Genomic DNA, 18,560 nt, shown 5'->3' with positions numbered 1-18,560 from the left:
TTTCATAACATTTATAGTGCTGCCATTAAATATTGTTTTTTTATTAAAATGTGTTACAGTGGCAAGGCTAATAAACTATAAACACAGCTGCGTTGAAATACTAAGGCAAAACAGAAGAATAACATACAGAAAGTAGAAAACTACGTAAAAGAAATATATTGAAAAATTTTTCTTTGCCACTAGACTTCTAAAATCGTGTTAAAACGTGAAAAAATAATTAGCAGATCTATCCATTAAAAATTCTAGTACCTTTTACAATATTGCAAACATTTTCAAGAAAGCTAAAGTTTTTCAACTGATTCTTAAGTGTTATATATACATGCATATGTTTTAGCTAACAAAGACGTAATTTCGATCACCTGTGAATAAAATGAAGGTTTAACCAAATGAGTGACTTCTGAGTGTTTGATATGCGTTTTCCATAGTAAACCATAAAAGATATGTTAATTTTGTAATAACGTAATACATATGTACATAATTGATCATAACTATGACGCTCAGATTAAGAGCGAAAAACAGAAAAATTGCAAATTAAAACTACAAAAAAACGGTAATACCAAAGTGCATTAATCGCGAAAATAACAATTGCAACAACAATAGTGTTACGTAGTCATTACTGTGAAGTATACTCATGGAAATACTATAAATAGACAAACATACTGGAAACTTCTGCAACTTGCGAACTTTTTCTTAGTTATTAACAAAATATAAAGCTACAATGACTATCAAACCTATAATTTCACCAACGCAGAAACGTGCGGCTTCAGACGAAAAGAAAGAAACACATAGCCATAGCCATACACATACTCCACATCAACATGGGACTCATACTCATGGACTTGTTCATAATGTGGTTGAACCAATCAACAGTCATAGCCAAAACAGTACTCGAAACGCTAATACACATGGTCAATGTCGGGCCGGGCAGGTAAGGAAATAAGATATTTAATTTTAAAAATATTATTTATTACGAATCCATTTTTACACAAGATTTTTTACGATATCCATTGTGATTAAAAGAATTCATAAACATTTATTACATTTTCATTCATCTTTCATAAATTCAGAGCCCTCAGCGAAGAGTTGAAGTCTTCGACGACATAGCCCGTCATCGTCGTAGCCCACATAAAAGGTGATTAAAAATAATACGCAAATTAGTTATTTTTTCAGTTCTGCAATTTATCTTTTATTAGCTCGCGTTCCAAGCGTCGAGATCACCATGACCATATACATAAACGGGAACGCGTAGAAAGAGAAAAACTTTCCACAGTAAGCGTTTCAAATAATACCGGCTCTAACAAATGTAGCAGCCCGCATGTTCATAGTAATGTACCTTCAAGTACAGGTGCTGCTGTTAACAACATTGTTAGCACTCCCGTAGGAAAAAATGTAATGGGTACCAGTGCCAGTACAGCGACAGTTGAAACGGTTGAAAATTCAGCTGATCAACTCGGTACTGGATCAGTTGTACTTAGTTGTCAGAGTCCCAAATTATCAACATCGACTACACAAGCGGCGGCTAATTTGCTAAAAGCAGTCGAAGAAACTTATTCTGGTTACAATAGTGGTGATGAGCACTTGCGGCCCAAAGAAGATGCTATTACTGCCGATGAGTGGCAGCAACGCGATGAACAGTTTGCAAAATGTATGGCTGGACGCGGGTACGAGCTACGACCAGTTGAGGAAGATGGTGCTTGTTTATTTCGATCTATCTCATTACAAATTTATGGTGATGAGGAAATGCACGACGTAGTACGCCAGCATACGATGGATTACATTGTAAGCCGTAGTCGAGAAATAGTTCAATCAAATCATGCAATATTCTTTTCACTTTTAGTACAAAAATCGAGAATATTTTTCACACTTTGTCACTGAAGATATAAATAGTTACATTAAACGAAAACGGCGAAAGGATTCTCATGGTAATCATATAGAAATACAAGCTATGTCGGAAATATATAATCGTCCAGTTGAAGTTTATTCATACAAGCCAAGTACGTATATATTGGTTAAATTAGATTTACTTTAATAAAATATTTTTTATTTGACTTAGCTCCCATAAATATTTTCAATTCTGAGCAATTGAATAAGGGTTTTGCAGCACTGCGTCTATCCTATCAACGTGGTTCGCATTATAATGCAATTCTCGATCCATACAATGCAACTGTTGGTGTTGGTTTAGGCTTAGCTGGTCATAAGCCTGACCTGCAAACAAAAGAAGCTGTGCTCTTGAGTGAACAAATGGAAATTGAACAGGTAAAATGAAGAGAAATGTATAAAATACACCCTTTTTTAATCCCTACATTTAATACATTTTTCGGTTCTTTCATAATAATAGACAATGTTTGAAGATAAACTGAAAACAACTGATTGGGAAGCTACGAACGAGGCTATAGAAGAACAAATTGCACGAGAATCTTATTTACAGTGGTGCCGAGAAAATTTGCACAAAAGTCGTATTAACGCTACTGCGGCATCCACATCAGCTACTGTAACATCTGCTGAAGTTGCTTCAGATTCGGAAGCATCTCCTTCAAAATATTCTGTTAAACACAATAATTCTAGTGATTTGAATACTAACACAAGCAACTGCAGTAACAATTCTGCACATACTGACATTGATAAGGCGACACATACTGACTCTACAACAAAGACAACAAAGGCATTTGAACGCAACTTAAGTGCAAGCGTCGATACGACAGATACACCACCAAATTTGGAGCATAATCGTGGCTTGTCCCCAAAATCATTAAATATTATAGCTCACAGTGTAAATAAAAATACAACGTCGCCACATTCCGTCGGTGAATGGGAATTAGATAGTGATGATACGGATATAAGTAGTACAAGCTCAATCGGAATAGGTAGTGGGGGTAATAGTGCTGGGAATTTAAAAGTATTGAAAAAGCGTAATGCTAATTTGCGGGCCGGTGGGAAAAAACGACGTCGTGAACCGGTGGTCATAGCCAAAGGGAAGAGGTGAGGATTTTAAGAACTGCTCATTTTAATGGAATTAAAATCATTGGCATTGGTTTATAAATATTAACTTTATATAGTGTTGCGGCAACTACGCGTGGGATAGGAAAAAGTCCGAAATATGAAAACGAGGGGGATGCGCCTTTGATGCGATCACATACTCCAGAGGGTGAGCAGCAGCCTTGCACATCAAAACAATCGTGCACTACAACCCCTGAAAAGGATTTTTTGAATGCTCGTGATAATTTATTAGATATGCTATCAGCATCTACTTCAAAATGTACCTTACCTTTGTCGAAATCTTCAACAGAGAGCTCAAGCCAATCTGTCGACAATCAAGAATCTTCGAATTTTTATCAAGAGCTTTTGGAAGCTTCATACGCAACAGATGGTTAGTATAGCAATTAAATTATTAACGGTTTAAAAACAGCTTAGTGCTTTTTCGCTTTAGCAGGTTTTGGCCAGTTAAGCGAATCAGAAATGCTACAACGTGCTATACAATTATCTACTCAAGAATACATCGATGATCAAAAAAGGAAGTATTTGTTTGGGCCATAAGTTTAAGTTACTTAATAAATAAATGTAATTATTTTTTGTAGCGTACACAGTTTAGAATTGAACAATAAAAATGAAAACAGTGTTATTACTTGGTGAATTTAGTTTGAACGAAGAAATATTAACGCAAATAGAATTAGATAAAATATGTATAATACAAATTATGAATTCCTAAATGAATTATTATTGTAATCATTCTTAATTAATAAATTTGTATCAATATACTCTTTGAATATACTATTAACATGCGTAAATACTAACATTAAACACATATAGAAAAATAATTGAAATTAAATATAAAAATGTATAACATTGTATTTGATATAATAATAAATATTTACTTACTATAATAAATATTTAATTACTATAATAAATATTTATTACTAATGTGCGCGGCCCTGGTTGAAAAAATATTCAGCAACCGCTTATTTGACATTTTAATTTTATATTTTATAAACATATTTTTAAAAATTTTTACTGGCTTCTGAATAAATTACATTACCTTGATTACGTGTTCAATCCTCTGTTTATTTAACAATTACTCAGAAAATAATACTAAAATATTTCATGAATTCTAACACATATTCTATTGTATTAACTACATTATAATATATAACCATTCTATTATATATGCATAGATATATTATATTTAGCGTCATTAATTTAAAAACTGCATTACATGTAATGGCATGTATTTTGATAATCATATCTGTGAATATTGTGTACAGTCAACAAATTCAATTCATTATAAGCAGTAGTTTGTTAACAATAATAAATCGCAAAATTTGTTTATTTAGAATTTAAATTGAAAATGCAGTATAATTCAGTATTCCAGGTTTGTTATTTTAACGAATTCGTGATGCTGCGCTCATACTTCTTGGAGCCTTGGCCATTGCTAATATGTTGATCAATGCTCTTTTTATCGCTGTAACATTTGCTCTAAACCTGTTTAGAATCGGATTACAACGAATTGCTTCAGAATTCACACACTTGTCAGACAATTTCTGATATTTACTAATATTTTCAGAACAGGCTGCAGAAGTGACATGATGACAATGCTGCTGTCGTATGATATGAATTCGACCAGGCCACCGCATAGCTTAAACCCCGCTTATAAACATAACGTAAAAAAAAGGTCTAATATTTCTTCACTGCTCGGGGAAAAAGAAATATTAAACGATAGATCAATCACCGTCTATTTCGACCAGCAAACCTTTGTGCAACTCGGTTCTGGATACTGTAGCAGGTTAAACTCTTACTTATCCAGACTCTTACTATCATTGATCGCGACATACTAAATAGATGTCCCGCGTACAAAGAGTTCCCGCATGACTCTAACCACCGCGTTGCAACACATTTCTTGGGCCTGCTGTTAGATGACTTCGTTGGCAGCTAACCTGAACCTAACCACCCAAGCGGGAAGCCCAATGCTGAATGCGCGTAGAAGGAAGCCAGAGCGTTTGTGATACAAGGTCATTTGTATAAATGTATGTCTTTCTTATCTCTTTCAATTTTATCAGTTTTAAAATCTTGCAAAAATAATTGGACACATCACAGTCTCTGTTGCCATCTTTATTAATTAGAAATTTTTACTTCAGTAATTCTATGAATATGAATAGTAAATAAAAATGCCATGTGTACTTTATCACGAACAAAATAAGTATGCATAAACTTTCCTAAATTTAAATCAATAATAACTGATGGCTTTTCAGTGAATTACAAACCAAGTCTAGTCAAACATCTTGAAACTGAGTACACGTTTGACTTTCTGGGATTTAAAATTCACGAACGTGATACGTTTCTTTATAGTTATAGTCTCCGTCTGTCTACAATCATTTACTGATTGGAAGTTTATTTTTATTTTTATTTGAGGTCACAGTGCCTTAAAATGCAATAAATCAAATAAAAATAGGTAAGAAGCATTTATTTGGTATCAAAATAACGTATAGTTTGGGGCATTAGTTTTAATAAAATATACAAGTTTTAATAATATACAAATATGCGCATTTTTAATACAAAATCAACTGATTTCATAGGTCACCCACCACCAAATTCCGTCAAAATGTCTTATTTAATTTATGGTAGATATTTAACCAGACTAACTAAAATTAGTAGTTTAAGCGAATGAGTTATGAGGGAAGGCCCGAACTGATTCAATTCATTATTGGAACCGAAATATGGAAAGCGAAATATTCTCGCTGAAATTTATTGAGATATCTCGCAATATATGTACGGTATAAAGTCAACCAAAGGGGTCTAAATCATTATAATCGGTCTTATATACCGTCAGCTAGGGAAATTATATTATTCGACCGATATAAACTGAAACGACAAGCAGGGCTACTAAATTAATTATATCAGGTTTACTATATGAGAGTTAAAGGATCGAAATCTTTGTACTGGGTATAGGAGAGGGGCAAGATACATCTGTACAATCGTACATTCTTATCACGCTATGTTATGCTTAAGAAAACGCGCTGGTTCATATATTAATCGGATCTGTCTGGACCGATTTCGACTATTCGCTACACAATATCAGCCCTACATCAGTTTTGAAATTTGTTACTAAATTGGATGTACAAACCTTCTCAGAGTCCCAAAGAAAACACATAACCAGTTTCAAGAGATTGAAATTGTTATCACTTTTATGGATAGACAGACATCTGAAAATCATTTCATCTCGTCATCTTTATTATTTTGATAGGTACGTCTCTATATTTATTTCGATTAGTTTTAGGTCTTAGAATCAGTTACTGTGTGCATACTCGCCACTATTTATCAGAATGATAACGATGCTTTTATCAATAAATTTTCATGAATTTTATGTGACATATTATTCTGTAGCATTAGTAACTATCTAAACGCTAACTATTTGTAGTGAAATTATTTCAACGTTTAATGACACTTAATTTTGAACATAATATATATAATTACTATATGTCAATATTTTCAGCATTAATTTAAGTCTTTATTAAATGTTCTCAAATTGATTCGCAGTAAAACGGTTATCAAATAAAAAAATTTGGCAACGATAAGATAGTCTTAATGATGGTACTTATACTGTATATATACATACATACAAGTATGTGTATAAGAATATCTAACCCTTACTGTAAAATTAATTAATTAACTAAAATAATTTGTTCCATAGTAACTCTAAATAATTCGATCTTCTTTCAATCCTCCAATACTAGCCAGGTTATTTCAAATCACAGCCGGTCGTTCGTTTATTTTTCTTGGATTGCGGGCTTATTCAAGGTAATTAGTTTTATAAATATAACATATAAAAAATGCTTATATGCAAGTTCATAATTCGCGCGAAAAGATATCCATCTGCATTTACCACAAGTGTATATGCAAGTACCATATACAATATTATTTCATATACATGTCCCATTCAGCAGTGGTACGAGTATATCCCATGTGGTTAAAAATTGCATATTACTTATACTTATTAAAAGAGCGTTGATTTTTCAAAGCGTAATATATGTACATTTGAGATCTCATTACTTTTATACTATGAGCGATTGGTTTAGTATTTATTACTTAGAAACTTATTGGCAAAGTAATCAGTCTACAAAGATTCCTAGGTCGCTTAACATTTTCAGAACGCTATTAAGAGCAATATAAATGCGAAACGGTAGAAACTTTGTTTTCTATTTACAAATACCTCAGGATTTGATTGTAAACTAAAATTTATATTTACAGTAATATTTAGAATTTTATTATGTGCATTATATGCCATTGGAAATAACGCAATAGATGATTTATTGCAAGGACTAAGTGGTCCAGCTACCGGACCATCCGGTTCTACATGCAATAACAAGGGAGTCTGTGAAAATCAGCCCGATGGTGCCATGTTTCTTGATTCCGGATCAAATGGTTACATAGTGTGTCAGTGCGAATGTGAAATATCAATGCCTTGCCCTTCTGGCTTAGTTTTTAATCCAGAGGTAAATGTTTGCGATTGGCCTCTTGAAAATACAGATTCACCGGGAACTTCTAGCACTCCAACAGATATAATCACTCAAGGTACAACAACAACACCATTAAGTTCGTCGCCTTCAACTCCATCGTCAACTACTTTTGATATAACCACTCAAGGTGCAACAACAACACCATCAAGTTCGTCGCCTTTAACTCTACCATCAACTACTTCTGATATAACCACTGAATCCACGTCTACCACAGTAAGTGGCCCAGCTACTGGGCCATCTGGTACCACATGCAACAATAAAGGAGTATGTGAAAATCAGCCTGATGGCGCTATGTTCCCTGATTCTAGATCAAATGGTTACATAGTTTGTCAGTGTGAATGTGGAATTCAAAGGCCATGCCCTTCGGGCTTAGTTTTTAGTTCAGTACATAATGTTTGCGATTGGCCAAGTTCTAATTAATTTTACTCTGCTATATCTCTTTTTCATTACATGTTAAACAATAGATTGCACGATTATGAACGGTTATTATATTAAAAGATTAAAGAAATAAGTCTGATATTGTCCAACATTTTATTAAACAGAATATTTAGAAATTACACATAATGACACGAAAATAACGAGAGTTAACGAAATGATCCAATGTATGTAAGGATACGTTTTTCAGAAAACTGTGCCAAGAGGAGGAATTAAATTTCAAAAAATAACTTAATCAACGATAAAAAGTAATTAAGAAAATTTTGCTAAGAAGATGCAAAAATCGCTAAAATATAAAAGGGCATTGTGTCAGTGCAGACATTATCATTGAGTTGCAAAAAACAATTGACATTATGATAGCAATCTTTGATGCTGCTCGTTGCAATCTCGATAAGGTTCGATAAAGTAATGTTTGCCATGGTATATACACACCAGAATGTATGCATATACATGCATCCTCGTTCAGTACAATTACAAACAGTTGTAATTTAATTAGATTTAAACAAGATTTTCTACCAATATATAACTGGAATTTGGCCCTATATGAAGCAATAAAGGTTTGTCTTCTGCCACAGCAGTATATTTTCCTGAACTAAATTTAATTTATAAGGATGTTAAGAGGTTTGTTTAATATTGCTCAACTTATGAGTTTTCAATAAAAGTGCGTGTATTGTTATTGCAGTGATAACGCTAGCTATCTTTGTGCTAGCTGCAGAAGGAGGTAATGTGCAGGAAACGCGATGCATAAAAGAGGTGCAGGGAAGAAGGCTAGCTCATCCGACCGATTGTTCCAAATTTGTGCAATGTATTAATACATCATTTGGACGTGTTCAGAAATGCCCTAGTGGATTAGCTTTTAACGCTCAAGAAGAAGTATGTGACTATCCATCACGCACTGGTTGCTCGAAAGAAAGGTCTTCTTTTCTCAAAACCAGTTGCGAATGTGACTGCAGTGTGTGTTGTCGAGGATGTAATTCATATACCACTCCAACACCTTCTACTATAAGTCCTTCTACAACTCTATGTGCGACATTAGCTTCAACAGCATCACCCAGTCCGAAACCAACAACAAGTTCAACACCGTTGTTATCATCATCATCACCAACTACGTCGCCAACTTTAACACCAACACCGTGTAATACTCCAACCCAATCATCATCGCAAACTCCATCAAATCCAACTACTCCGAAACCAACCTCAAATCCAAACCCATCATCTTCCCCAACTCAAACGTTAACACCAACTTCAAAACCTTGCGATACATCAACTCCAACCCAATCGTCATCGCAAACTCCATCAAATCCAACTACTCCGAAACCAACGTCAAATCCAAACCCATCACCTTCCCCAACTCAAGCGTTAACACCAACTTCAAAACCTTTCGATACATCAACTCCAACCCAATCATCATCGCAAACTCCATCAAATCCAACTACTCCGAAACCAACCTCAAATCCAAACCCATCATCTTCCCCAACTCAAGCGTTAACACCAACTTCAAAACCTTTCGATACATCAACTCCAACCCAATCATCATCGCAAACTCCATCAAATCCAACTACTCCGAAACCAACCTCAAATCCAAACCCATCACCTTCCCCAACTCAAGCGTTAACACCAACTTCAAAACCTTGCGATACATCAACTCCAACCCAATCATCATCGCAAACTCCATCAAATCCAACTACTCCGAAACCAACGTCAAATCCAAACCCATCACCTTCCCCAACTCAAGCGTTAACACCAACTTCAAAACCTTTCGATACATCAACTCCAACCCAATCATCATCGCAAACTCCATCAAATCCAACTACTCCGAAACCAACCTCAAATCCAAACCCATCATCTTCCCCAACTCAAACGTTAACACCAACTTCAAAACCTTGCGATACATCAACTCCAACCCAATCATCATCGCAAACTCCATCAAATCCAACTACTCCGAAACCAACGTCAAATTCAAACCCATCACCTTCCCCAACTCAAGCGTTAACACCAACTTCAAAACCTTGCGATACATCAACTCCAACCCAATCATCATCGCAAACTCCATCAAATCCAACTACTCCGAAACCAACGTCAAATCCAAACCCATCACCTTCCCCAACTCAAGCGTTAACACCAACTTCAAAACCTTTCGATACATCAACTCCAACCCAATCATCATCGCAAACTCCATCAAATCCAACTACTCCGAAACCAACCTCAAATCCAAACCCATCATCTTCCCCAACTCAAACGTTAACACCAACTTCAAAACCTTTCGATACATCAACTCCAACCCAATCGTCATCGCAAACTCCATCAAATCCAACTACTCCGAAACCAACGTCAAATTCAAACCCATCACCTTCCCCAACTCAAGCGTTAACACCAACTTCAAAACCTTTCGATACATCAACTCCAACCCAATCATCATCGCAAACTCCATCAAATCCAACTACTCCGAAACCAACCTCAAATCCAAACCCATCATCTTCCCCAACTCAAACGTTAACACCAACTTCAAAACCTTTCGATACATCAACTCTAACCCAATCATCATCGCAAACTTCATCAAATCCAACTACTCCGAAACCAACGTCAAATCCAAACCCATCACCTTCCCCAACTCAAGCGTTAACACTAACTTCAAACTCATCATCATCGACTGACGTTACCTTCACAATACCTGCTCCCACACAAAAGAATCCTGGTTGTGATCCATTGTGTTACAATCTAAAAGATGGTTCCACTAGTATTTTGGAGGGTAATTGTCAAAAATTCGTGGTTTGTGTTGGTGGCAAAGAAAATATATTTTCTTGTTCCAATAATTTACTGTATAATTCCGTAACTGGCGAATGCGATTATCCAGGAAATGTAAATTGTCCGTGGCCACAAACTCCACCAAGTGGTCCGTCGGCGGGACCATCTGGAACTAATTGTGCAACTGGAGGTCGTTGCGTTGGCCAACAGGACGGTACCTCTTTTACTAGCGAAACTGATGCCTGCAGCAAAGACTATATTGTATGCCAATGTGAGTGTGAAGTGCAGCGTACTTGCCCATCACTATTAATGTTCAACCATAAGTTGGGAGTCTGTGATTGGCCAACGAGTTTCGGATGCTAATATAATATGATAACATTTACTACTAAAGGATGTTAAATGAATACTATTGTCTTATGTTACATATCTCAAACTTGTCCAAAATTTTCAGATTCTGCATTATCAGTCAAAATATAATTTATGACCTTAGTAATATTTTATCCTATTGGGAGAACGTTAAATATTTAAGATGGTAATCTGAGCTGATTTGATCTGAATACAGATTCTGTGTTTATAATTGAAATGTTATTAAGAGTTTTTAAAACTTTTAAACTGTTCAAAGCAACCGGAACCGATTGTATATCTTCAGCGCTATTGTAGTAAGGATCACACTTTTGGTTAGGTTATGGGCTTGGCATGTTTTCGAGGCAGACAGTGACTCCGAGATAAAAACCGGGCCAGGGGTAAAAAGGTAGGTGCCCCCTTCCTATAGGAATCTTTCTAATATTTTATACATTTTATTAACTATCTTCCCATTACTACTTCAATGTTTTTGAAGAATAAGTCAAATACCCCGTTGATGTTAGGTGGAACAAATTGGGTTTGTACGATTTATATAGACATAGACTTTCAGTCAAAAATACTATTTCAGATTGCACAGGAATTTATGAATATAGGGATAACAAGACTTGCCATTAAATAAGATAACAGAAACATCGCATTCAAACAATTACTTATCGATCTAATTAATAAAAAAATGTTCTTTTGAAATCTTTTGACTAAAATCCTCCAACCTTAATTTATTTGGAACTTAGAAGTGAGCTCTTCGAGCTTTGGCGGCAGCGACTGCATCGATAATATTCTGGAAAGCAAACTTCTAAGGAGGCCAATTCTGTCACTAGGCACTGTGTTCCTGAAATCCTGCCCTGTGACGAGCATGATCGATGAAAATTTTTGATATTTGCAAAAGCACTTAACAAACGTTCACTATTTGAAACAGGTACGGATAAAGTGCAAAATATTCTCAAAGCGATGCAAATATTTGGGAAAAGTCTTCCTAGAAAGTAGAAAGTGTTTATTTTGAATTCAACTTTTTCTTTACTTTGTCCACTTCTTCATATAAGTCGTTCCCGTGGTTTTTTTCTTGTTTATGGTAACATCGGCAAACATTATATTATGATTTGCATTCATTATAATTTATTTACCACTGGTCGCGCAGATATTGCAAATCTAGAAGAAGCTTTCTATATTTCTAACATCAGCGTCGATGGTGGCATTGATCTCTTGAGTTACCAAGTTCTCTCATTGATTGACTGAAAGATTTTAAACCATATGGAGGCCATCAAATTACTCAAATTGTTTCATACTTGTATATTTCAAAATTCCATCAATACCTTCGAACCATAACTGTATACCATAGATGTAAGCCCCAGTGCCTATGAATGACTTTTCACTAAAAATATCGGTCAATGCGTAAAATATATAATTATAGATGAATTTCGGAGAGAATCCTTTTCTAATAATAGTATGTCCGTATGTCAAAAATGGCTGGAATCGGTTGAATACTTCCCTATACACCTAACAGAAAGTTTTTCGTAATTCCTGATGACTTTATCTGAATATATTGAGTGAGTGTGTTTTCTAGTAATGGTTGTCTTTGTGCCTGAAATGAATAAAATCCGATGAAAACTTGTCCTTGTCCCCATATAACTAATATCAGTATTTTCAATCGGTTGGCTTTACGCCTTATATATTGGCGATGGTATCTTAAATAAATTTAACCTCTTCGGTTGGTTTGTATTGCATATATCATCTATGTGAAAATGAATTTAATATAACTTTAATCCATTCACGATTTCGTCTAACAAAGAGTGTTCTTTCACAACATTTTTTAGAATAAAGTTTTGACAGCACCTATGAGTATTTCTTCGGTTTTAATCATTGCAAGTTACAAGAGTATGAAATGTTCGGTTACGCTCAAACTTAGACCTTACTTACTTGTTAACTATTAATTTAATTTCTTGAAAAATAAGAGCCGCTACGAGAACTCTGGACTCGAGGGGATCACCTGGTAACAAATGGAAAGTTTTCTGCATCACTAAACAAGGAAAATGGGTTTTCTAAACCAATATCATATATTATAAGTATGTATACAAGTAAATGTATATACGTAAGTATATCGACCAGTTTGTTAAGTTATGAAAACTGTATTTGTGTATCTGTAGAGGATAAAAGACGATCTTTCAATTGCCACTTGCTGGTCTGAAGTACAAGCTTTTTTTTTCTCTAGCTGATGTACACAACATTTTTTCTAGTTGTGACTACACTAAACCTAATACGTCATTTTATGCAAACACAATATCAACAAACTGTACACAGAGAAAATGGTGAACGCTTAGAATATCCGGTTGCTTGCAGTACTCTGTGATCAAACAAAATCATGATTCAACTGAGAACTATGATAAGAGTTTACACAGGACACTTACTCAAAGGTTTCACTTGTATGTAGGACAAAATCGGTAAAATGCAGACCATGCTAGGAGAATGATGAGACTTTCAAACATAGCGGTCAGGTGTTTTATTCACCATACCACATAAAATTTTTTCCAATATTACGGAAGCTCTTCGAATATATTACGTAATGTACAAGTTTAAAGTATTATATGTAATGCTACTTAATATGTGGTATGATCTTCTTTTCGAAAAAAGTTTGAAATCTGGAAAAATCTCCCCAGCCACGTTATTCTATTAGCTTAAGAGCGGATTAATTTAAACTTTCCATATGTGGTTAATTTCAATAATACATGTCTATTTTGCCAATATACTTGTAATGATAATGGCAAATGGTAGTTTAACTGCTCCGGCCCAGATAAATCAATTTAGCTTCACCAATTGTTTGATTGGCATTTCGCAATGGAAGGCCATTCGCAACGCCCATTTCTTACACTGAAATGATGTCCCTCCGGACATATCAACGTCAAAACTTGGTAATTCATGCAGAAAATGAAACGGTTACAGTCTTCCTGGAATGGGAACAAAGTACCGTTTGGGCTCATTGCGCAAATGGTGTCCATTTTCCTACTATCGGTATTGTCTAGTTCATCTAAATTAGCTATGTCGTATTCTTTTGAATTAGTTGCTACTGAATTAATTAGTTCGATATCCTTTTTGGTTAAGTTTTTCAGTTGCATACTGCATTTGGCCAATGTTGGGTCTTGACATAATCCTCTTGTTGCATTAAAATGAAGCATTAAAGGGCAGGTACGGCGATAGGGCCTCTCCAATATACAAACGTAGTATTGTGAGCAAGAATCTGGTTTTGGTAAAAGCGTGCCAGTCGGAATTTTTTTGCAGATCGGACCAATACTCAGATCCGCAACAACTTCGTTAGGCGTTTTCGGTTTGGCTAAAGATGAACGAGTACCTTGTTTCTTTTTATTGGTTGTGGATGTTATATTTTTGATTTGTGACAGATCAACTTGACAATTAGCTTTCAACGGATGATCACATAATCCGGTTTGTGCATTGAAATGATAAAAGCTGCCACACGAGCTGGCTATAGCATTCCCATCGACACAGATAAAGAAACCTGTGCAGGAACCCGGCATGGGTATAGTGACACCGTTTCGATTACTACAGATTTCCGGGAAGCCTGTATCAGTTCGTTGCTGTAAAGATAAATATATGACTCATACATATGTATATATTTGCACACAGTCAGACAGAAACGATATATCGCTATTAACTTACATCATGTTTCCGAGACAAAACGGAGCTCTGCAAGAATGTAAGACATAACAAACTACCAAATAAATACCACATGTTTGCTCCTAAGTAAGAGCTGTTTATTGATATTCTTGGTGAGTAAAATTTTTTTAAATATTGCGACTTTTAATATTCAAATACGAATCAGCAATTGAGCTGTGTAATATAGTTTCCAATCTTTATAAACATTCTTAGTTACTTATCATAATGCTAAAATTGGAAATATTTGCATATACTATATTCATATCAAAACATTAAAAGATACACTGCTACATCATTTCTCATTGAAATCTTGATATAAATTTGCGATATAACTTCATACATATTTATGCAAATATAAAACAATATGTTGCTTCCCTACTTACAAGGCATGTGTATATGTATAAGTTTCCCTATAAGTCATATTTATAAGTAAATACGTACATATGTATATATTTTTATACTCTTGCAACATGTTGCTACAGAGTATAATATTGTAGTTTTGTTCACCTAACGGTTATTTGTATCAGCTCAAACTAATCGAGTTAGATATAGCGTTATATATACATAAATGAACAGGATGAAGAGCCGAGTTGAAATCCGTGTGACTGTCTGTCTGTCCGTCTGTCCCTGCAAGCGATAACTTGAGATATTTTAATGAATTCCTTAGCACCCAATGAGAGTTGGTATTGCAAATGGGCGTAATCAGCAGCATATAATCTTACGCCTAAAAATTGTCAAAATCGGACCATAAATTTTTAAGGACGGAGACATCGAATATGTGAACACCAGTGCATATCGCTGATTTTTTACCGAACATATCGGTCGGTCTGTGAGTTGTAGTATTGAAATTCGGGGAGAATATTTTTGTGATAACAGCTTGCCCTTGTGCTAAAAATGTGTAAAACCGGGTCATACTTCCTAATTATTAATTATCCTATTTACCTAATATATATATTTTCGAACTTCCGATAAACTTTATACCGCATCTATCGGTCAATACTTGTATGTAATAAATTTTAATGAAATTCCGAAAGAATCTTTTTCTTATAATAGTGTATCTTCTTACCTATAATTTAAATAATGGATAGACACTTCCTATTTAAAAAAAAAATACGAAAATTTCTTATATCACTTTACCTTGCGAGAGTATAAAATGTTCGGTTACACCCGAACTTAAACTATCTTACTGTGTTTATATGAAGTTTTGCCAACACCTGGAGGTATTTCCTCGTTTTTGATTCTTCATAAAATTTAGCAAAAAATATGCTGGGAATATAGCAACAAGTTCTATTACTCCCCATAAGAAAAAATACGTAGCATTAATTATAAATACTTGTAGTTACGTCGTACTCATATGAGGTTGAGCGCGTGCTAACATCTGGTCGATCGTTAGTTCGTATCCCACTTGGAATTTCGAAAATTATGAAAATACCAAGTCAAAGTTCTGACTACAGTTCCGTAAATACTCTGTTAGAAGTAAACTAACAGATTCGTTGACATAGACACAAATGGTATAGTTCCTTCGTTTTAAGAATAACATCAAAACGTACATTTGAGGTAAAAAGAAAAGCTCGGCCAAACAGCATCATATAATATTTTTATTACATGCACACACAGAAAAATTGTTTTCAAATGACTATATGCAAGAGTATATTTGTATGTACATACTAAGTAATTTAAAGCAATCAGGTAGTGTTCATAAATATTCTGATAGTAGCGATAAATTTACAACCAAAAACTACATATTTGCGAATGATTACTTTTTGCTGATATTGGTTACGTGCTTTTAATATGGGACGAAAACGCAAAATATGAATATACTCAGAACTCCTTACTAATATTTCGTGTTTACTTGTATCACGTATTGGCAGATGAACTTATTGAATTGAAATCGGCGTTGTATGGAATGTAGGCGCAGATGATGTTCGAATTTTAATTCTTTAAATAAAATTCTTAAGCGTTTAATTACACAGAAACTATAAATACTTTCGATTTATATATTCGGCATATGTGCATAAAAATCACATAACCACATCAGTCAATTTAGTACTTTCATGTAATTCAAAGAAGAAGTATTTGGTTCTGTACTTGGGCATCACCATGTTAAATGAACCAAATGTTTCGTAACCTGAAGATTCATTTTATAGTCCTATGTGTGAATGCTTCAGCGTGACCAAAAGAGGTATTAGGTATATCAGCGGTAGCATGTAAGGATCATGAATCGTGCTATTGCCTCGTTGTACTTACGCTTTATATATGGCGCCAATAAACACCCTAACATACACACTGATCATTCTCAATTATATACATACATATACATGAAGATTGAACCTGGATCAACATCTATAGGGTAAAATTGATCATGATTACTTATATAATTTTCCCTTTTGATATGATGTTGTGCAAGTCGGGAACAATTAAATAAAAGTGTTATTACCCAAAATATCAAGGACTCAGTTCATGTTACATATATTGTACATAAATAGATAAAGATGAAGAAGAATAATTATTAATATATTACTATTATATATCATTTATAGAAAAAAATGCAGAAGCTCAAACATATTTAGGTGATTATTAATGATTACTTTATATACATCTGTATGAGCGTATCTGACATGTTGTAATATGTAAGGGATAAATTTATTGTAATTTTTGCTTTTTTCTTACGAATAATCTTATTTGCAGTAACGATCACAGGCCATAACTTCAGAGTTCCAGAAAAGACCGTTCCCACAGGTTTGTACCGTTGCAAAGCCATCGCATTGTATAAATTTGTGACAGTCAAAAGGATGTCTCACGTAATCAACTCCGGGGGTATTGCATAAATGAAAGAAATTGTTGGTATCCGTGTCGTATTCCGGATAATATGAAGGTGGGCCTCGATCCCCTTGTGATGCTGTTGGAGGTGTTGCCGCAGTTGCTATTGAATTATCAATGTATGGAGGCAGTGTCCAAATCTGTGGCGTATTTTTGCAGTCCCCATTTTGCGGTAAATCGCAGCGCTCTAGTAAAGAATTCCAATACATAAAAGAAGGACAACGCATTGGGATGCACTTATAGAACTTGTTGCAGTCTGTAGAGTCTATTGTGAAAAAGATTTTTTCCAATGTGGGATATGCGCTGCTTTCAGTTGGATTTGTTGGGTATATCGAATCAGGTATGCGAGTGGAACATTTTGTAGCTGAGGGAAAATCACAGCGATATGTCAGCATATTCCATTGAAGCCCATTCTCGCATAACATTGCGTAAGCATATCTATTTTTGCAAGTATAGTACTTTCTGCAGTCGTTGGGGTGTGGCAATTGTACAGGATGCATTGGATCGTCAATCAATGGGCAATCAGGATGTTTTATCGGTTGTTCAACCTAAAATACAAAGTTATTAGATAAATTTTGAACTAAACCTGTTCAACTAGTATATACTATAAAATGAGTAGCGTAACTAAGCACTTTACTTGACATCATCTAAATTTATTTTACTTATTTCGATCACATTCAAATATAAATAGGAACGTATTTAGTAATTATAAGTATATACATATGTAGTTACCATTTCATTGAGAGCAACAGTTAATCCGATCCATAGCCCAAAAAATGTCAATAGCAGCATGCTTAATTGGAACACTGTATAAAATAATATTTTCTTTACTGTAATTTAATCAATTTGCCAATTGCCTTAATGTTCGTTGGTGTCGTCCCAAGTGCTACTATTGATTATCTCACAATCTGCGGCATTTATATAAATGTGCCTGGAATTTTACATGGAAGGGTTCGTTAATATTTCTTAGGCTATATAAACACATACTTGAGCTTTGTTTAACCAATGTAGGGAATGCATTGTGAA

The 18,560-nt window shown here is 34.7% G+C and overlaps 4 protein-coding genes and 1 long non-coding RNA gene across 6 annotated transcripts; 3 read left to right on the top strand and 2 right to left on the bottom strand.

Annotated features, from left to right (window-relative positions):
• Positions 1-116: 116 nt before the first annotated feature.
• Positions 117-4,050, top strand: Duba (Deubiquitinating enzyme A). Of its 2 annotated transcripts, none has more exons than XM_014239771.3 (8): positions 117-928; positions 1,068-1,132; positions 1,194-1,779; positions 1,838-1,994; positions 2,054-2,256; positions 2,339-2,979; positions 3,057-3,367; positions 3,431-4,050. In XM_014239771.3, the coding sequence occupies exons 1-8, from the start codon at positions 719-721 to the stop codon at positions 3,532-3,534; spliced, it is 2,277 nt and encodes a 758-aa protein (XP_014095246.2). In that variant the 5' UTR covers positions 117-718; the 3' UTR covers positions 3,535-4,050. The 2 variants fall into 2 exon arrangements, with proteins under 2 accessions (XP_014095246.2, XP_036216587.2); XM_036360694.2 differs by having other exon boundaries at positions 118-928; positions 3,428-4,050.
• Positions 4,051-4,206: 156 nt separating this feature from the next.
• LOC138857659 (uncharacterized) lies at positions 4,207-5,148 on the bottom strand. Its single transcript, XR_011396848.1, has 2 exons — positions 4,547-5,148; positions 4,207-4,476 (listed from the first exon to the last, which is right to left on the bottom strand). It is a non-coding gene; the product is annotated as an uncharacterized lncRNA (long non-coding RNA).
• Positions 5,149-7,018: 1,870 nt separating this feature from the next.
• On the top strand, positions 7,019-8,019 carry LOC138857640 (chondroitin proteoglycan-2-like). The gene is made up of 2 exons (XM_070110898.1): positions 7,019-7,171; positions 7,240-8,019. The coding sequence occupies exons 1-2, from the start codon at positions 7,162-7,164 to the stop codon at positions 7,926-7,928; spliced, it is 699 nt and encodes a 232-aa protein (XP_069966999.1). The 5' UTR covers positions 7,019-7,161; the 3' UTR covers positions 7,929-8,019.
• Positions 8,020-8,171: 152 nt separating this feature from the next.
• On the top strand, positions 8,172-11,177 carry LOC106621052 (cell surface glycoprotein 1). Its single transcript, XM_070110897.1, has 2 exons — positions 8,172-8,564; positions 8,626-11,177. The coding sequence occupies exons 1-2, from the start codon at positions 8,555-8,557 to the stop codon at positions 11,049-11,051; spliced, it is 2,436 nt and encodes an 811-aa protein (XP_069966998.1). The 5' UTR covers positions 8,172-8,554; the 3' UTR covers positions 11,052-11,177.
• Positions 11,178-13,515: 2,338 nt separating this feature from the next.
• On the bottom strand, positions 13,516-18,417 carry LOC106621054 (uncharacterized). Its single transcript, XM_014239745.3, has 4 exons — positions 18,267-18,417; positions 17,396-18,082; positions 14,718-14,855; positions 13,516-14,635 (listed from the first exon to the last, which is right to left on the bottom strand). Exons 1-4 carry the CDS (start codon positions 18,324-18,326, stop codon positions 13,853-13,855), a joined length of 1,668 nt encoding a protein of 555 aa, XP_014095220.2. The 5' UTR covers positions 18,327-18,417; the 3' UTR covers positions 13,516-13,852.
• Positions 18,418-18,560: the final 143 nt, after the last annotated feature.

This window comes from Bactrocera oleae, chromosome 6 (assembly GCF_042242935.1).
Source record: "Bactrocera oleae isolate idBacOlea1 chromosome 6, idBacOlea1, whole genome shotgun sequence".
Classification (NCBI taxonomy): domain Eukaryota; kingdom Metazoa; phylum Arthropoda; class Insecta; order Diptera; family Tephritidae; genus Bactrocera; species Bactrocera oleae.
Note: the sequence above shows the minus strand (reverse complement) of the source record. Positions and strands in the feature narration are given on the sequence as shown.

Coding starts and splice junctions, on each gene's coding strand:
- Duba (XM_036360694.2), top strand. CDS start 719: ATGACTATCAAACCTATAATTTCACCAACGCAGAAACGTGCGGCTTCA. Junction 2,980..3,056: donor GTCATAGCCAAAGGGAAGAG/GTGAGGATTTTA, acceptor AACTTTATATAG/TGTTGCGGCAACTACGCGTG. Junction 3,368..3,427: donor AGCTTCATACGCAACAGATG/GTTAGTATAGCA, acceptor TTTTCGCTTTAG/CAGGTTTTGGCCAGTTAAGC.
- LOC106621054 (XM_014239745.3), bottom strand. CDS start 18,326: ATGCTGCTATTGACATTTTTTGGGCTATGGATCGGATTAACTGTTGCT. Junction 14,856..17,395: donor CCTGTGATCGTTACTGCAAA/TAAGATTATTCG, acceptor GAATATTAAAAG/TCGCAATATTTAAAAAAATT. Junction 14,636..14,717: donor TTTTGTCTCGGAAACATGAT/GTAAGTTAATAG, acceptor TTATCTTTACAG/CAACGAACTGATACAGGCTT.